This window comes from Anopheles moucheti, chromosome 3 (assembly GCF_943734755.1).
Source record: "Anopheles moucheti chromosome 3, idAnoMoucSN_F20_07, whole genome shotgun sequence".
NCBI lineage: Eukaryota > Metazoa > Arthropoda > Insecta > Diptera > Culicidae > Anopheles > Anopheles moucheti.
The window spans coordinates 25,920,826-25,940,488 of NC_069141.1; the positions used below are offsets into that span (position 1 = coordinate 25,920,826).

General features: G+C 42.7%; 1 protein-coding gene across 1 annotated transcript; it reads left to right on the plus strand.

Moving 5' to 3' along the window:
- The first annotated feature begins 1,528 nt into the window (after positions 1 to 1,528).
- On the plus strand, positions 1,529 to 19,508 carry LOC128302337 (uncharacterized). The gene is made up of 6 exons (XM_053039136.1): positions 1,529 to 2,022; positions 5,325 to 5,593; positions 7,971 to 8,181; positions 12,952 to 13,063; positions 16,679 to 17,307; positions 18,581 to 19,508. Exons 1-6 carry the CDS (start codon positions 1,911 to 1,913, stop codon positions 18,769 to 18,771), a joined length of 1,524 nt encoding a protein of 507 aa, XP_052895096.1. The 5' UTR covers positions 1,529 to 1,910; the 3' UTR covers positions 18,772 to 19,508.
- Positions 19,509 to 19,663: the final 155 nt, after the last annotated feature.

Genomic DNA, 19,663 nt, shown 5'->3' on the forward strand with positions numbered 1-19,663 from the left:
GTTCTACTTCTGCTTCGATGTCGAATGTCGTTGTTCTTCATTTATATATTATTAAGCTCCATAAATGCTGACTATTTAACAATTGAATGTTTGAAGAACCTTCACAGTAAAAACAAACTCTATATTAATTTATGTACGTTCTGCAAATTATTTGAATTCATCATAAAAATTCTTTTCACAACAGAACTACAAATGGAAAAATTCGATGAATTGACTCAATTTCGACTCAACTTTTTAATCACGTGAAATATGTCCATCATTGATTACTACATTTAACGTTCCACCGAAACGTCGCGTTGCATTTAAATTATTTAATCAAGAAATTCTTCGCAAATTCCTGGTATAATTTTTCACTAAAAATCCGTTGAAAAATTCACTTGAAAACGAACTCATCTGTAAAGCTTGAAAAACACCAGGCGGCTCCATCGCGCAGTCAGTTCTCGGAATAAAAACAAACGGACGTAACGTTCCGAAATCAGAACGATGCAATTCAAATACGAAGCTTTTCACTATCGTTAACGACACCGTTACCTTCTCTTTATGCTTTTCTTTTTCTCGTTTTCGTCATCCATTCCACCAACCAAGGGGTGTCAACTTCACCTGATACTGCAAAATGATTTCTAACCTTTTGCGCGGGACAACAATCTCATTTCCTTCGTGTCGCTTTGCTTTTTCATTCCAGCCAGCGCAATCCAACCATGGAAATGGGCCAAGAACCTGGTCATCATCATCATCATCATCACCTGGCAACCGCTTAAAGTACGCGTGAGAAAACAAATCACGGAGCGAGTGGGAGCGAGTGAGAACGAGAGAGAAAGAAACGGTATAAAAGAGATAAAAAAAAATCATTCCCAGTGCAAGGTGCAACATTGAAATCCATCTACAGTTGACAGGATCATTAGTGACGTTTAGCAGCACCGGACGGTACAGCGAACTGACGGAAGTGTGATTCAAAAAAAAAACAACACACACACACACACACACACACACACACACACACACACCCACGATGATCACTATGAAAAGAAGGCTGCCTCAAAAGCTGGTCGTGTTGGTGGGGACTTTAGCGGCCGGTGGCACCAGTGCGTGTGTGACAAGTGCCGCACCGTGGATGTGTTCCGACAGCTCGCCAAAGTGTTAAAAGTTAATTGAAATCGGACTGTAGCAAACAAGAAGAAAAAAAGAGGGTGGGAAACGGAAGCTCCTCGGTACGGTTCCTCAGTGCTGTGTGCGGTGCAGCCCACTCACCATACAATTATCATGAAATCGTTCTGGAGCGCTTTGGCACTAAGCGCTAAGCACAAATGAGTGAGCTGGTTGTCGCGTGGTACTAACGGAACACGATTTGCATAGCAGCACCTAGTGGGCGCCGGAGTGTGTAAGCTGTTTTTGAATGTAAATTTTCCCACGGGTATAACATCTTGGGCTCACTCACTCACACACCGACGGACATCCTTTCGTGTATGCACGAAAGCTTGGATTGCATACAATTTGCATCGCGTTTGCTACGTACGTAACGATAAATGGTTTCCATTGCAAGCGGAATGCAAGTACGTGACGTGTGAATTTGAAAACGAGTGCAACTGTTGCAACAAGTAGTCTTAGTAATGGTGTGGTCCCGTCTCCGTGTGATGTGTAATTAAACAAACCCCGGTTTACAAAAAAGACCAGATAACAACAGCGTGTGTCAAGCCGTTACGTAAGTGAGTTTAGAAGCTTTTTCGGACAAGGAAAACCGTAAGAACCGTATTAGCCAAATACGCGTTAGCCAAAAAAAGTAAACAAGACAAACAAACAAACAAAAAAAGAAAACGATTATTCTTCGAGCTTTATTACTTCAATCGAAACGCCCCCTGTCTGTCAACCCCCAATCCAGGAACCGTATCACCAAGTAACGAAACGCACGTGCCATGGCTTGGATTTACACCGGTACCGATCTGAGCTATCTCTGTTGCTGCAATCAAAGGCATCTTCTAGCTGTGATATTCATCTTTACCATCGTCATGGGCGCCCCACACACGGGTGAGTAAAGGAATTCTTCCGAACGGCCACCGACCGATTCACCGTGTTCTTTGTGTTAGCTTCCTCTGATGTTTACGTACGTGTTGATGTGCCTGTTTGCTGATCTGTCCCTCCTATTGAATTCTGTGTTTCGATAAATCGGCTTCAATGGGACTCGGAAAAAGGAAGCGCATAAAGAACTATGCATTCTTGGAATACACATCATTATTCTTACGTCGCAAGTGTCGCTCAAAAGCGTGCCATTAAACAATCTGTCAAAGTATGCCTCAAGGGAAAGCAGCAAGCTCTTCTTACGCTGTCTAATGCGCAAACAATGCGAGCTAAAGATGTGCCTACCAGCACGAGGAAGTGTGCCATATTTTGCAGAAATTCGAATTCTCAGAACATGTTTTGCGGAAGGTGATATCACAACTTGGCGCTTAATAAGCGTCGTCGGAAATATAATGGTCATGGTCTTGTTCGAGTAGATAAATTAGCAGTAATTCCGCATTCGTGTAACAGTAGTCGACGTCGGTTTAATTTGATGTATTACACTATAGATTCGAATGGACTGGCTGGTGAGACACACAATAACAACTCAAAACAATGGTTACCTACAATACGACTTCTTCAACTCCATATCGAGCTTAGTTACGTCCGGTGCTTCCGCAATCAATCAAACGTAATCAAAAACAGGCAGAAATGTTTTTTTCCTCCCTCTTCATCTAATGTGGTTTTACGACATGTTGCAGAAGCATTACATGCACTTCATGACAATACATACAAGGATTTCAGGTTTGTGGTGGACAAAAAGACTGTCACATATTGCTTGTCAAGATATGTTTCTTTAATTTCCAGTTACTAAACAACTTATACAGGAAGGTTGGCCATAAAGAAGCTTTCGGATTTAGTGTAATTCGAACAGATTGAAAACTAAATTATTTTATATCAATTTCACGACAAAACACTGACAATATCCTGTAGATTTATAATACATTACGTGAATTTTAAGTGTACACAAACTAAACATTTAAACCAATTTCTTGTTCGGAGTTCGGAACAGATTTAATTTACCGCAGAAAAATGTTCATCTGCATAATTAATCCACACAGCTCAGACGACCACAAAGAACCCTAATATCACAGTACAACTCAACGATTAGTACTACCAGAATTTATAAAATATTCTCCCTCCATCCCTGGGCCAAGCGTATCAGAACGGATAACCTTTTGTAATTGCTGTTTAGCCACTTAACTGACGGCAAACATTCCAAATTGGATTTGACTGAGAATGATATCCATTAAAATTCATCGCACCACAATTATCAGCCTTGGCGCATTTCGAGAATTTACACGTAAATTCAATTTAATTAAAATAATGGTCCTATCGACCCACTCAATCCAAAACTGTAATAACTTCACTGAATAAATGCTTGCCCAACAAATGATTCTCTCCACCCTCCCCCGTTAGGGGTGGACCTCATCCTCAAGGCAGTGCAGTGTATTTTATTTCGTGCCAAAAAAAGGAAAAAAAACTTGAATGATCCAAAAGGATAAAGGCCAATACCGAGCAGTCGCCTAAGTGGTTTGTGTATGATCCATTAGCTCTCGCTCTCGCAATATCTGGTGCGTACAAATTTCACAATCGCTTTTTCACAGCCCCCTTTTTTTGTGTTGCTCGCTACAGAAAGGGATGATGGAAGGTTTGCTTTGGCAAAAGGAAAGAACGGCAACAATACGCAAAGGTTTTTTTGTTATTATTTAGCATCCCAGCACTGGCCAGTGCTGCTCCTCACTGACAGTTGAATGTTGACAATTTGGCACAGGGCCGGTAAAAATTCCACGCTCTATATTTTGGGTGACAAATACATTTTACGCGTTTTTTCTGTTGTTGTTGTTCGTCTTCTTCGTCTAAACTGCCACAGTCAACATAAAGGCAAGCTACGATAAAAACTACCCTCTCCCCTCTACACACACACACACACACTAAACAACAACATCCATCAGTGGAAAAAAACCATTTTTTTCTTGCTAAAAACCTAAGGGTAGGTTTCCAATTCCACCCAACTCTGTGTGTGTGTGATTTTTTTTTTTTGCTCAACGGAAATCTCAGTTCCACACTTGTCAAGTTTTCGGAGTTTGACAAAGCTACCATTTTTTGTTGTTGTTAATGTTGTTGCGCTCCTTCACCATGGCAGAATTGCTTCAAAAGCCACCAAGAAACCAACTCCTCATCAGTCCCCGGACCGTACAGCTAGCCTTAAAAAGAAAAAGAAATACACGGTTCGTCCATTTGTTGGTTCGTTTACTGTCGCGGTACATTAGGGTGTGTGGGCTATTGCTGTGGGATTGACCATCCATCCTGCCCCCAAACCAGTTGGCAATCGTAAGAAGTGGTAAGCTGCAAAAGCGTTCCAGCAACGCGTGGTTTCGCGTGGCTGCTAGAATTGCTGACGATTGCTGACAGAAAAAGGGAACAACGCTTCGGCCCGGCTCACTCACTCCGCCCCCGCTGCTGGAGTATCCTTTTGAGCGTGGTGCCACGGAACGGAATGATGATGGAAGGAATCGGTGTGAAATATCATAAAGTCGAACCACATTGTTGGGACGTTGGGCGGCGGGCGTTGGCAGCTTTTTTCCTTGCATTCTTTCATCACTCAACCCCCCTGCCAGGAATGAACTGCCTGGGTCGGTGGGAAGGCTTAGTGATAACAATACGAGCCACCAAACCCGAACCCGAACCGCTGGCTCCACGTTCCGGACGGTTCACGGATGCGCGTAAGTAAACATCAACAAAGACGATCAACCAAACGCCCCGCAGGTCGTAGTAGGCGGGGAAAAACACAACAACAATAACATCAAAACGGGGGAGGAAAAAATACAGGGGCTGGACGATAAATACACGAAATAAATTAATACCGACCTCCGAATGCAATCAATCATCGAAACGGACCACACACACACACACACAGGATGAAAGTAGGTTCTCTCCTCAGATCCGTGTTCGCTCTCGTCGGAAGGCAACCCCGGGGGTGAGGGGGAGACCCGTTCGGTGGACATGGGGGTTTATTTTTCCGGCTCGGTACGCATTCTTCCCGGTGGACACGGAAATGTAGTACATTAATTTTATGCTTACTTCACCCTCGCCACCGCCACCGGATCGGTTTGTTTGGTGGTTCAGCTCGGTTTGGTGCGTTGTACGTTGTTTTGGTTGGTCGGGCCCGGCACAAAACCCATCAAAAGCCCCGCGTATCAAATGGCCGTCTCCCGTACCGGTGCGCATTCATTCATTGTTGTTTTGTATCAATTTTCCACCTTTTGCAGATTTCACCTCTTCGCAGCGGCAAACTTTGGTGCAAGATACCGAAGGCAGCAACAGCAACCATCGACATCATCAACAGCACCAACCCCACCATCACCACCACCACCACCATCATCAGCACCATGAACATCCGGGCTCATCGGCAGCGCCGTCGGTGTCGTCATTTCCGGCCGCGGTGTATTTTGCCACCCAAAACAACACAAAAGTCACCGCACAACGAGGCGGCACGGCCCTGCTGCCGTGCACCGTCATCAGCCAATCTTCCGCCCTGGTGAGTTAACGTTTGAGAGCCCCATCTGGCGTGTTTCCTTGGAGATAGGGGGGCGGTTAAGGCGGGAAGATTACACACGCACAGTAGAAAGCCCGAACGAATAAGGAATGTTTACGCCCCAATGGTTCATTACACAACTTTACAAAAATATTGAACCGTTGCCGAAGGAAAGCGCGAAGAATAATACAATGTAATCCTTTCGGTTGCGTCCCCGAAGACTGATTCGTGTCGCAAAATGGATGAATGAAGCAAGGGACAATATTGTTTTGTTTATTCAATTTATTGCACCTTTCTTTCTTATTGATGTTTATTTGAGGTCATTTACTATATTTCTAAAGTCACTAAAACCGAATCTACTACCTTACAAAGTTCCCTACCTTATTTTGCTTCCTTTCATTCTCTGCAGTTAAACACTCAGAAGCTCAAAAATCAAAAATGTTTTACAAATAAAAAAACCTACATTATCAGTTCCCAAAGCTTTGATGATGATGCTTACGCACACTACGACCGAAGTCTGCTAAAAATAGATTAGGCGATCTTTTTTGCATTCAACCAATATCCACATCCAACCAATTCTTTCATGTGTAATCATCCAATATTGAAGGCTTTTCATGTCATTCATCCAATATTTTATCGTAGTAGCCATGCAACTATACATGAAATGTATAAAGGTTTGTGTTTTCCTTCTGCCCATGGATAGCAAAGGATCCATGGATCCATGATCCTCGAAAAAAGGATCATGATCCCCTGTAGAGTGCACTGATACATTCATAAACAGATTACGGCAAATCGAACAGCGCTCGCATTGTTAAATTCAACCACATCACATACCTAATACGAGTGTTTCTATGAAAAAGTATACAAATTAATGACTTCTTGGCTAGACTATTGAAATTTTACATAAAATTGTGTTGTTATGTTGTAGAATTAGCAACAAATATGTGTGCCACTGACTTCACGTCAAAACCCAATCAGGCTGTGCGCTGTTAATTTACCCTTTCGAGCAGTTTGTTTCGTCAGGCTGTATCATTCGCTCTTGTGTGTTGGCGTCCCATAGTGCATAAAATAAAACAGTGTTCTTTACGCTATTCTTGCTTTTAAAATGTTTCGCAACATTTAACTGACACGTGGTGCATGCTCAGTAAAAGATTTTCCCTTGATTTACCGTTTAATTAAGCGATAAATGAAGGGAAAATCTGCATCCTTCAAAGACGCATTGTAAGCATGTCAAAACTGCACGAAAGAGTAAATCAAGGGCTGCTAACTTTACCTTCATTTACCCTTAAATTACCCGATAACTTAGGGGTAATTTTAAGCTATTTTAAAAATATGTTGAAAGAAGCTGCTATAATTCCATACTCGGCGATTCGAATTCCACAAAATGTAGTACGTTTACAGTTGGAAAAAAAGCCATTTCATTACGTAACATTTGTCAGCATTTTGGCAACCAAACGACCAGAATTCCATTAAAATAGCGAATCTTGCTACAAGTGAAGTGGGCAAAGAATAGCTGATGGAAGCTTCTAGTTAATCGGTTTACAGGGTTTTGTGAAGAATTTCTGAGTATCGATTTGCAAAACGCCGGTTGTTTTTGGCGAAAAACCGCGACGGAACATTGAACGTATGCCCTTTCGCGTAGGAATGAGTTCACTCTTAGGGGCTGTAACTTCGTTACATGCTCGAATATTGATTTGCATTTATTATCCGATGTTCCTGAAGCCCTTAGCGTTGAGCAAATGCCAAAGATGAAAGGTGGGTTTTACGTTATTACCAACATTCTGTACATTCATATCTAGCCATAATTCAACCTTGTTTTGTAACTTGCGGTAGAACCTCTCGGCTGTACGTTTATTAACTTAACCTTTGTTACGATGGGTGTAAGTTTACATTTCATTAGTTTAACATTGAATATTGTTATCCTTTTGTATAAATTATTTATTGCTTTATTTTGTTCTCTTATGTTATGATTATATAAAATATGTTATAGCATCCTTCGTTACTATACCTGGTTCTAATAATAATTTATCGATAATTCACAATGCTCCCGTGCATCCTACTCATTTGTTTTAACCGTATCGCAAACTCCCAACAGTAAGCTTCTTATAATGCTTTCCCACAGCTCATTCTGCACCATTTGCGAGCTGTTTAGCGAGATTTCCATTTGCCTTTAGCAACAAAAAAAAAACAATCATTTAGCCTACAATCGGCCTGGGACAGCAATATACAACCGAATGAAAATAAAACAGCGCCAGATGGAAAATGAATTTTCTTCCCCGCTCGTACATCGGCCACACGCCATTCGCGCCACGGAAGCGACCCCGAAGCGTATCTAACAAACGATGGCTTTTTTTTTCTTCTGTATTATCCACCCTTCCAGGTATCGTGGATCCGCCGGCAGGACTACCAGCTACTAACGGTCGGCCTCTCGACGTACAGCAGCGACGAACGGTTTCTGGTCGAGCATTTGCGCCACTTGGGACACTGGGCACTGCGGATCAAGTCGGTGCGCACCGAGGACGAGGGCCTGTACGAGTGCCAGCTGTCCGTTCATCCCGTACAATCGGTGTTTGTCGAGCTTAAAGTCGTTGGTAAGCATGGGCACGTGTACCCGATTTTCCGTCACCATTTTCTTCACCTTTGGCAAAATCCTTTGGTGTTTTTTTGTTTTTCTTGCATTGTTTTCCTGGGGACGTCGTTGTTTTTATAGCACCATAGCGACAAGCTCTGTATCGTTCCGGCTTTGCCGGTGGTGTGGGAAAGAATCGAAGCTTTTCGGAATGATTTTCCAATAAAAGCACTCCGGCAGGCCACTTTGGTGGATTTTTTTTTTCGTTATTCCGTTCCGGCGTTCGGTATAAGGAAATATGGCCTAGTAAACGTGAATCGAGTGCAGTACGCTCCGGCCGGCATGGTTACGGACAGCGCACAGATAAACCTCTCATGAAAAATTCCTTCGATGACACAAATCCACGGTACACGGTAAGGGCCGGCTGGTGGAGGCCACTGCCGATTGCTCGCTTGCTGCTAAGAAAACAGTGCCCACAGCACGGCAAAGAACTACTTCTTGAGCATGGGAAGGTTCCAGTGGGGGGGGGGGGAGAAAATAATCTGTGTTCCTCAGCCCACACACCGCATTTATCCGCTTCATGCCACAACTTCCTCACTTCCTCGCAGGTGTAGGACGTTCGATCGAAATGGATGTTTCCAAAGCTCTGCTCGTATTTGTAGCGCTGCTCATTTAAGGACCGGGGTCTCTCGGTCCCTTTGCTTGCTATATTGCTTTCACACGACATGCATTTTATTTTAAACTTTTTTGGCCTACCTTTTTTAAAACGTGGCCGTGTTTCGCTGGGCTTTTTTTCCTACCTTTCCTTCTTTCTTTCATTTTTATGTTCCTTCGCTCGGCTCGTTTTGTGACTCGGTATTAGGGATTTCGCTCTCAATCCTTTATCAAGCCTAGCCGGAATGGCTTCCCGTTCTCGATTTGGCAAATTAGATTGCGGAAGGTAAGGCGCATACGAAGTCCTAACCAATCCCAAATGCTTGTCGCTTGTCCTGAGCACAGCAAAAAGCCCCTCAATATTAGGCATAAAAAGCCACACACACACACGGGCCACAGCACACAATAGAAACGTTAGCAAATGGCGTAGGAAAACAAATTCCAGTTGACACTTTATGCCGGTACATGGGCATGAAGGGGTTTCTCCCCTTTCTTGCGCAGATCGTAACCCCGAAACGCGTGAAAAATGCTGATCACTGTGTGCTTTCGTGACAATATGCGAGTTAAAAACGTGTGTACGCCATGTGATAATGGGCAAACAGAAAATGGAAGGCTATTATTTTTGGGTGTAGTTCGTTAAGGAAAGAAACAACACCGAAATGTGATGATTTTTGCCATCAAAAACGGATCTCAAATAATGGGACAGCAAAACCACAATCTTCTGAAGTTGTGTAAGGAATAGCACAATAAAAGAAACATTGCAATTGAGTGTAACTAAACGGGGGTTTTTTCGAGAATTTTTTAAATCTTGGAATGGAAACTTGTTTTTTATGATGTTGTCTCTCCTTACCGCCACCTGCCGTAATTTTTGATTATAGCCCATTCTGGGGAAGGAATATGTCAATTAAGTTATTATTGTTTAAGGGTACCCAAATAATATTTGTCATTAAGTCCTTAAGTCTTATTTTAAAACATCCGGAGCTTGCAGCCCCTAATAAAACCATAATAAAGCATTACTAAGACCAAAAGGTCCATCTACAGAACGTTGTTGAGAACCAATTAGGAATTGGTCTGCTCTAGAGCTAACGTTCTAGTGATAGAAATTGTACTCTACATAGCGTGCTATTTTACAATAATATTTATCTTTGATTATATGCACTGGTCGTTAAAAAAATGAAAATTATGCCAACAAAGATGGAAACCATTGAATTAAACGCCAAAGATTTTCATTGCAGACGCCTGCAAATTGTTTGGTTTTAAAACAATATTATTACAACCATATTAAAACTACAAATACTCTACAAACACTAAACCAATACCACAAATTTCTATAATATACAAAAAGCTGTAAGCTTCAATAACGTTCTAAAAATTTACTGAACGCACGCCTTACGCACCGGATAAAAATGTCATGCACCGTTAATTGAAAAAACGAACTAAATTTCATGCCCGAATGTCACCAGGAATGTCTAATGCTTGTTCATCAATTTTCGGTCGTTTCTTACGCCCGAAAGCAAGCGGCCAAGCGTGCGAATGATCAGGAAACAGGACAATCTGCCAGCAAATTTCCAGCAGAACGCTTCATGTACTCCAAGTACATGATGACTTCAACTGCTTCCAAGCGTGAAAGTTGCGTCGGTTTTTATCAGCATCAGAACCGTGCGCCAATGTTCCCGGGTAGCCGGTACTGCCGTACGGAAAACTTACTCAATCATTCTCGTGCCCTGCGAAAGTGTACCGGCGCTGAATGTGTTACACTTACAAATAGCTTGCTTGCTTTAGCCTGGGAGAGCATTGGGAAGCATTTAAACCGATCCTGTTTATGGCAACTGGTGCTTGCCGCCATCGTTCGCGCACACAAAAAGCTCAAATTCCCCGTGTGTGTGTTGTGCACAAAGCAGAATATCCTCACACACGTGACGTGTGCCGTGTGCCGTGGCTTAGATCCGCACGTATGGGTAACATTTTTCAAGTATTTAACGTAACCTCGTTACCCAATGCACCGCGCGCGATGGTGTGCTGGGAAATTGAGTTTTCATTAAAGCTTGATGAAATCTCATCGAATCTACCGTGTTTCCTTTTTGTGAAGGTGCATGCATGTGTGTGCCCACCGTACGGCGGAGAACAAGTAAATGCTCCTTCCTGACCCTCAGTACCGGGAGCTTCCGAACCCATTGCTACCGCAATCGAGCGGCTAAGCGAACCGAACTCATCGTCGTCGTCGTCGTCGTCGTTCGGAAAAGCTTACCAAGCGCTCACGTCAAGCGTATATTTTAATTAAATTATTTACAATCTGCAACCAAATTTAACCTATACCAAAGGAACGCACCGTAACAAGCCATAAGTACACACACGCGCACGCATGGACGAGTAGCGGCGTATTAGGGATGTTGATTTTTTTACTTTTTAGGTTTCGCCAAAAAAAAAAAGAATAAACTTCCCTATTCGCTCTTGCAATGTAATTGAAACTTTTATCCGGTTTCGCAAGACGACGATCTGCGGAAAGCGATACGGTTCCCCCGGAGGAGACTCCCGATCCAGCGCACCACAGCGGGGGAGGGTTGAGTTGGGATTTCATTTGGTAAGCTGTATCAATGTTTGCTATTGTGTGTGCCCTATTCGACTACCCGGGCCCCGTGACTCCCTGGCCGCCTTGTGGAAAACTTACGGTTACAAGATTTCCGATTGATTTTGCCCCCCCCATTAGGAATGGAAAGAATGTATATGCCGTCAGTCACGCTGATGATGCTGATTGCGATCAGTCTTTATTTTCCCTTGTGTTTGTCCATCAAACAAACCACTGTTGAAGTTTAAGATATTTGATTTGAAGTTTTAAGCTCGCCAATTTGGGCGAATGGGGCAGTGTATTGGTGGCGGCACCAGAGGACAGGACCGGTCTAAAATCCGTACTCAGAACTGACTATTTGGCTACGGGTAAATAAAGTCAAAGAAAGCGAGCAATCGGCGAGGCCTAGACCTCCCGAGGTTGTTGTGTCGATAAAGACGAAGAAGAATATTTTTAATTTCTTTTTCCAACCCACCAACCGCTACTGTCTTTTGCAAATGATGTTAAAAGTTTCAAAGTGTGACGCTGCAGTCTCTGAATTTTAAACGTGAATGAGCATATGAACATCAAAGGATGGAAAAAAGCGCCCCCGTGCCCTGTCAAAAACAAATATGAAAGCTTTGAAAAATAGTGGCAAAACTTTAATTTACACCAGATTTTGTTCGAGTGTATCTTTCTCAAACATGTGGTTTGATGAATATTGTGTATTATCACATCCCTTCAATAAACGGAAAGGAATCTTGACTTCTTTTCGCTGTCGGTGCACAGTCCCCTTTAAAGTACAACTAATGTAGCTGCTCAGTTTATATTTCGTACGATAATGCCCAAAAAAAAAAGATCGCATTAAAAATGGTTTCACAAATAAATTTCTTTGTGCTTTCAAGAAGCTTTCTTATTCTGGGCTTTCCCCCCTTTCTTTCCAAGCCTCAGCATACACATGATCCGTAAACATTCTCAATGCGCTGGTTTTTTTCCATTTTTAACAGCACCGCCAACCTGTCACTAACAATTCCGATTGCATTACATTCACTCAGCACGTGGAGTACACCGAAATACACTCTTGCTAACCTGTACCGTAACAAGCACAGCTGAGGCGAGCGCAATAACGCTAACGACGACATAAAACCAGTTGCTTCATCACCCGTTGCTCACCGGGAGTGGTTTAAAAGGGAAAAAAATCTCGAATCCCCGGAAAGCAAAACAGCTCAAACGTTTTTAACGATTAGCAGGGTTTCCCTGTCCACCGACAGGAACTGGTGAAGATTCCCTCGCTATTTCGCTCATCCCCTTACCTTTCAAATCATTCAAAGCCAGTGCAAGCAGGTCAGTTAGACAGCACGTGGCGAGGGTGTGGGAACACATATCCTCCAGAACGAAAGAAGCGAAAAACAAGGGATAAATGTTATGGAAGGTTTTCAGCTACTCGCCAACCTCGCTTCCGGTCGATACAGAACCCATCCGGCTCAAAGGCAAACTAGCGAACCCCGCACAGAAGACTTTAAGCATAGTCAGTACTTGCTTCGTACTATATTTTGTGTTCTCTCCTTTCTTTTCACATGCTTCACTTTGCAGAGGCAACAGCAGAAATAGTCGGAGCACCGGATCTGCACATTGATGAAGGATCTACCTTACGGCTAGAGTGCAAATTACAGCGTGCTACCGAGAATCCCACGTTCGTGTTCTGGTGAGTAATTAATAATGTGTACTTTTGTTGTTTTTCGTTTTTTCGTTGTCGTCTTCTTGTAATGCAACCTATTTATAACACTAAATTAAGCTTATATTGCGCTAGAACGGGAAGTTTCCAAGTACGAGCGCATGATGAAGAATTTCCACGAATTAATTTACTAAACAACGCGTCACACACATTTTTTATGACTGTTTTAATCTTTCTGGTGAATCACTTGTGGTTTGCTTTCACTTTTTATTATTATTAGATTATATCAATACATTGTATAAATTGTGATTGACATACTTTTATGAACCAATGCTCGTTAAAGGGTTTTATGCGCCGTAAAGAGTCGGGTGGAGTTTTTTAAAAACAACGCAACGAAATGGTAAATTAATAGCACGCAATAACCGTTTCCAGTAGATAACGCGTATCCATCCGATACCATAACCACCGCACCACCCCTTCAAAGCCCCATTGAACATGGTTCAATATGGTTTTGTTGCTTTATTTCCATCTTGTTGTATAATTTTAATCACAATCGATTTGGGGGGAAAAAAATCAAATATTTTACAGCTTGTGAGAAAAATAATCCTCCACCCGGGATATTATGTTACCGTTAGCGTCACGGAAATGGCCACCTCACGTGTGTGTATGTGTGTGTTGCGTATGCATACTGCAGACAATATAACGCTTGTGTTTGTTTGTGTTTTTGTTTTTTTGGGGAGTTTCCCCCATTTTATTACTGCACAAATGTCGGTATGAAAGGATTTCCTTTGCATTATTTTTTGCGTATCGTGGCACACGGCAGATTCGGGGGACCCCTTATGGAAGGTGGTACGAAAATCATTACTCCTACCGAGCCGACATTGCGCCAACTGACAAATAGCTTTTTTTTAAAGCCAAAGTTTATGCTTGCCAACCCCCTTATCATCGCAACCGTACACGCCGGTCCGGTGGTCGTGGAAAAGTCGCGTAGCTCATAAAGAACCGATCCGATCATCGTTCGGTGGAAAATAAATATGCGACAGGTATTAATGAGGGATTCATGATATGGCAATGTCGGGTGATGGTTTTTTTTTGTGTAAATACCAAGATTAAAAAAAGCAATGATTTTTGAGTAACGTGACGGTAGGATACGGTACCCATGGATATGGCCAGTACAAAAACGGGGACAACTTGGTGTTTTTTTTTACATTTTGGGTAGAAACCGATACTGTAATGCCGGGAGTACGCATCATTCATTTAATCGCAGTGTTATCTTACGTGCGGAACGGTGGTATGGAAGCTTTGTGCTGTAAATGATACGCTTGCAAAATTACGATCAAGGCTAATCCTCTTTGGCTTACCGATTGCTCTTAATAAGGTTAACAACGACCAATGACTACTGACACGAGTTGCGTGATAGTAAAGCGAAGTTATAAAACCCCGTTGCAAGTAACGTAATTTGTCAAGTAGTTGCTCAATTGGACAAAATTTTTTTTTCTGTATATATATCTGCCCAATTTGTATATCCTGATACAATAACTGATACAATTGCGATAAACGTAGGAAATACATTAATTGAACAGCATTTGCTGTGGCTGAATGTCGTCAACTGATTATCACATCTGTGTATAAGTAGAAGCTTTTTTCCAAAGCCAGCCTGATCGAAAATGAAAAAGATGGCTGATTGGAGCTTTTTCCCCGTAAACAATAGCAATTCGTATTCATATTCACACATGGTACTGATTCAATGCCTACGCGTCAGGTACCAGGCGTCTCCATAGGAACGTAAGAATATCCCCATCACGTACGGGTTTTGTCGATAATTTTTAATTTTAATTTTAATTATAAAAAAATACTTAAATTGCTAATTTGAATGCACTGTTGCAATTATGCGAATAGTCAAGGCTGTGAGTTATTTGTGGCCTTCCATATAAATTTACAATGTTCATTTACTTCGGAAGGAGCGCTATTTTATTCAACTGCAAAACGTAATATCAAAATGAGCAAATATTTACCGATGGATTCTAGTTAAAACGTCAATGTTGATTGTTTAATTTTATGCGTAAAAGGGAAATTGGTTTTGGATAGTATTCATATCAGAGGATTGAATTCCATATCAAGTATTAAATATCCAATCCAATCCACATCAATAATCAAACCCCAAGAGCGTTGAAATTCTGACAATAATATGCGACCGTTACAAGCTAATTCGAAACGTTCCATAAGCTTACCTTAACCTATACCTGATATTGACCGACAAAAGAAGGAATTCATTGTATTAATTCTGCTAAAGGCATGCCATGCGTGATTGAAGACGTTATTCTGTTGCTCGGTTAACCAACAACAGCCGATGGAATTTCTGTAAAATGTTAATAAAGTCAACGATTTTTTTTTTCATTACAAGGAACTTTGAAGAATTTGTGGAAAACGTTTCTTACCATCTGTGTATATAATAATATGCTTTGAGAGTCCACTGTAATCATTACGAATTCTGGAAATGGAAAACATTCCAAGCAAAACGTAATATTCTATCACAAACTTTCACCAGAGCTTTAAGCTTTGCCTGACAATTGCAATGCCCACCATCGATTTCTACGCCCAACGAGCATCCGTTACCTCGCATGGGGTTCATCTTTACCGGATAATCTTTATACACTGTCCAAAATTACGAACCTATTGTGCCGCCCGCATCCAAATGCACGGCAATTACCCCACAAAAACCGCTAATCATCAAACCACGCTTACTGTGTTTGGTGTCGATTTCGATGGTCTGCGATGCATTCGAAACGATCCTGCACGGCAAAACCCGGCAAACGGGAACGAGATCGTTGATCACGATAATTACTTTCCACACAACGGGTACAACGGTGCACCGTGCAATCGTTCTCTACCGGTTGACAAAGTTTTCCGTCCATTCTGGTGAACTGCGCGGTGCTGCATTGGTTTGGGTGGGCGGGAAATCCCACCCCGATTACACGCATCCGTCGTTAGTGTGGTTAGATTATTCAGTGCACTTTCGGGGTCGTAAAATTGGCATGCAATTGCGTATGGCGAGAGATGAGCCTGGTTGGTTCTATCTGGCTCTGTGATGTAACTAGCTAGTTCCAGCTCTGAGGGAGGGATAATTGTATGACCGATCGTGTGTTACGGGGTGGAATACAATTGTGTCAAACAAAACGATATTGAATGCGAATGTAAAGATAAGAAAAGTGGTACATCAATGCTGGTTGCGTCCTTCAACCCGTATGCAATGAACTTTATTTATAACACTGTACAAAAGATGAAAAGTGGGCCGAATAGAATCGAGATAGAGAATAAGTTTGTTTAACGGACCTCCGAAATGAATTGTTGTACAATATAATAACTTAATAACTTAATAGCATTACTTTTAGTTTAAATTCTTCATCATAAAGTTTTGTTATCCCTCAAGCCAATGCTCTCACTTCCAATATCTTTCCCATTAAAAATAAGTAGCTATACAAACAGCAACTATTGCCATCGGTGTTTTCCGCTTTTTTCCGCTTCTGTCCTTCACGTTCTGCAATGTTGGCACCAAACTACGCCAACGGCCAACAGCAACACGTAAATGAAAACCACTCACCACATTTCACATACTTATTTTCCCTCCCGATCTATCCCGCACAGGTACCACGAGCAGAATATGGTAAACTTTGATCAGCTGAACGGATTTTCCGTCACACCGTTCCAACCGCCGGCCACCGCCGGTCACCTGGCGCACCTGCATCCCTACCTGCTGCCACATCCGCTCCAGGAGCACGAGCACGATTTGCCACTGTCGTCCGAGGAGCAAGGATTCAATCTGCTAGACGACGATGGACTGCTCCAGCGTTCGCTGCAGCTGGGACAGGATTCGTCCGAACCCTTCCTACCACCGTCCGCTTCCTCCTCGCTGCTGCTAGCGTCTCTGGCGGCAGCGGCAGCCCTCTCATCCGCGCCCTACCACCAGCAACACCTTGATCGGGCGGATCTATCGCTGGAACGGCAGGACGACCCGTCCGGTACGGTATCGTCCGATGCGCTGGATCTGCCCGGCGCACGCCACCATCCGCATCTGCACCATCAGCACCATCACCCGTACCACAATCAGCATCATCTCGCGATGAATTACAGCGACCCAATGCCGTACTCGCACATCCTGTCGCCGGCACCGAGCGTGCTAACGATCAAGGAGGTCCACTTACGGCACGCTGGTAATTACACGTGCGCACCCTCGAATGCCCGCCCGGCCAGCATTACCGTGCACGTGCTGCAAGGTGAGTTTTGGTGCTGCGAAGGGGAAGCGAGTAAAAGTATTCGCGATAGCAACAGTGCCGCCACCGGTTGCATGGGGAGGTAAAATTAATAAGGCAGTTGAAATGCTGCTCAGTGCAACAAACCTCTGCCCGTCCATTGATGGTTTCTACCCAGAAGGCAGCCGTTCAAAGACCAGTCAATCTATTAATCCTAATTACATTGCCAATCGCATTGCGCTCTTTTGATCTCCGGATTATATTTAATTCGTGTGATTTGCAGCTATGCAATCAATATTGCTATTCGCAGAAAAATGTAATTACTATTTTGTGTGTTGCGAGGAATCATTTGCACCCAATCAAAGATCGTTTATTAAAAGTTTGTTTTTAATATCATCGCTTAGTGAATCATTCCATGTTTTGGCGTCATTTTGTAATGTTTTTTTTTAATGTTTAGAAATTGCAGGGTTTTCGGCGCTTGTACTGGAATAGTGCAATTTTTGTATTTCTTTTATTACGGCTCTTTGCGGCTGGTCAGTTAGATTTTCCGGCCAGAATTGTGCAATATGTTAAAGAAAAATTTTGTTAGTGGATAAAGCGGATCTTAGTGGATAAATGACACGACACAAATCGATTAATTAATTCCGATGTTTCTTTAATTCAGGCCTATTGATCAACATTTTTTCTCTAGTTATGATGATTCCATTCAACCAATATTTATTTAATTAATTTGACATTGCACTGTTGCACTGGATTGCACTGTTCCATTAAATGCTTGAAAGCCCTGTAATGTTACCTCGCTGTTCGATCTAGATCAGGGTTTTCATTATACTGTGTTATATAGAAACGCTTAATACTCTCATCTGGCAGTTTCGATTTTTCTTTTGTTCTCCTACTTGCGTTCTATTCTAAACGTTTATAAGCCACAACGTTTATAAAACATACCAACATTTCGAATAGCTTTTTTCGCTCACTTTGCCTTTGATCCACAATGGGGAGTGATGAACATGGTTCCTACTTTACACCAAGTTAGGTAATCATTTAACATAAAATGTGTTGTACCAGTGCAAATAAACGAAGCATAAAGTACGATAACAAGGTTAACCGGGTTGGGCCCGGCGTTCGTCAATGCGGCGCGTCTCGCATCAGCATGCAAATTGCGCACCGTTTAGCGGCGTAACAATGTTAAATAAAAAGCAGTAGCTAATGTAATTTCTGCTAAATAAATTCTTTTCCCTCTCCCGTTTGGTTTTCTTCCACGCTTCCCCTTTCTGTCCATCGTCATCGACGCGGCCAGGTGAGAAGCCAGCAGCGATGCAACACGCCAACCGCAGCCAGCTGGACGACGGTGGCAAACCGTCCCGAAGCGGAAGTCACCCACAGCGATCCACTGCCACGCTGTCGACGATGCTGGTGCTGCTGCCGCCCATGATGGTGATGCTGCTGACGGCGGTGATACTGCACGGTTCGGTGGCGCACCATCGGTGAAACGAAATATCGCTAATAAGTGTTGAAACATGCAAAAGGTGTGACGGCGCACGACCGTTGCGCTGGCCCCGAACCGCGTGGAAATGTTTTATAAAAGAAAATTAAATACAAAAAAGAACCCCCACTTTACATACAGAATCACACAAAACCGAAGAAACATCTAAGCAAATCGTTGCATACTGTATCATAGAGTTCAAAGAGGACGTAACGGCCCGTACGTAGCAAGCGTAACATGATGAAGCCGAAACAAGAAGAGAGAAGAAAACGAAATGTTAAAATGCAACAAAAAAAAACAGAAAAGGGAGAGAAAAAGAAATTTAAACAGTATTTTACTCCAACCCGCCATTTATCGCGTTGTGTTTAAGATTTTTCCGCCAAGTACTGTACCGTACTGTAAGACGTCCCATTGGCGGACGTTTTGCCTGCAGGCCACTGTTACGATTCCAATTAAGCGCGCGTACCAGAATGTACGTTCGGTCTGTCCGTTGGCCGTTGGCAGCAACATTGAAGGGTACGAATATGCAAAACAAATGGACAAACGAACAAAACAAAGCGAATCGGAGTAGATAGATACAAATGTTATATCGAGAAGGGGAAAGCAGTAGGACACGCGGTGCACAGTGCAGTCGGTGGGGTCAGTGTAGGCAGGAAGAGTACGACTAGTACGGGTAGTAGGGCCACATTTAACTTTGTGGGTAGGGTATGGGGTACGTAAATGGGGTTGCGGTAGTGGATGCATGCGTGTTAGCAAAAAGGGACAGAAAAAGTATTATTCATATACAGGAAGTATTTCAGAACTCAATAAAAAAACTGCTCTAAACTCTGACACATTTGGCTAGGTTATGTTTATGCATTTATCTGCTACGCCACGTATCTTCGCGTACGATGAATA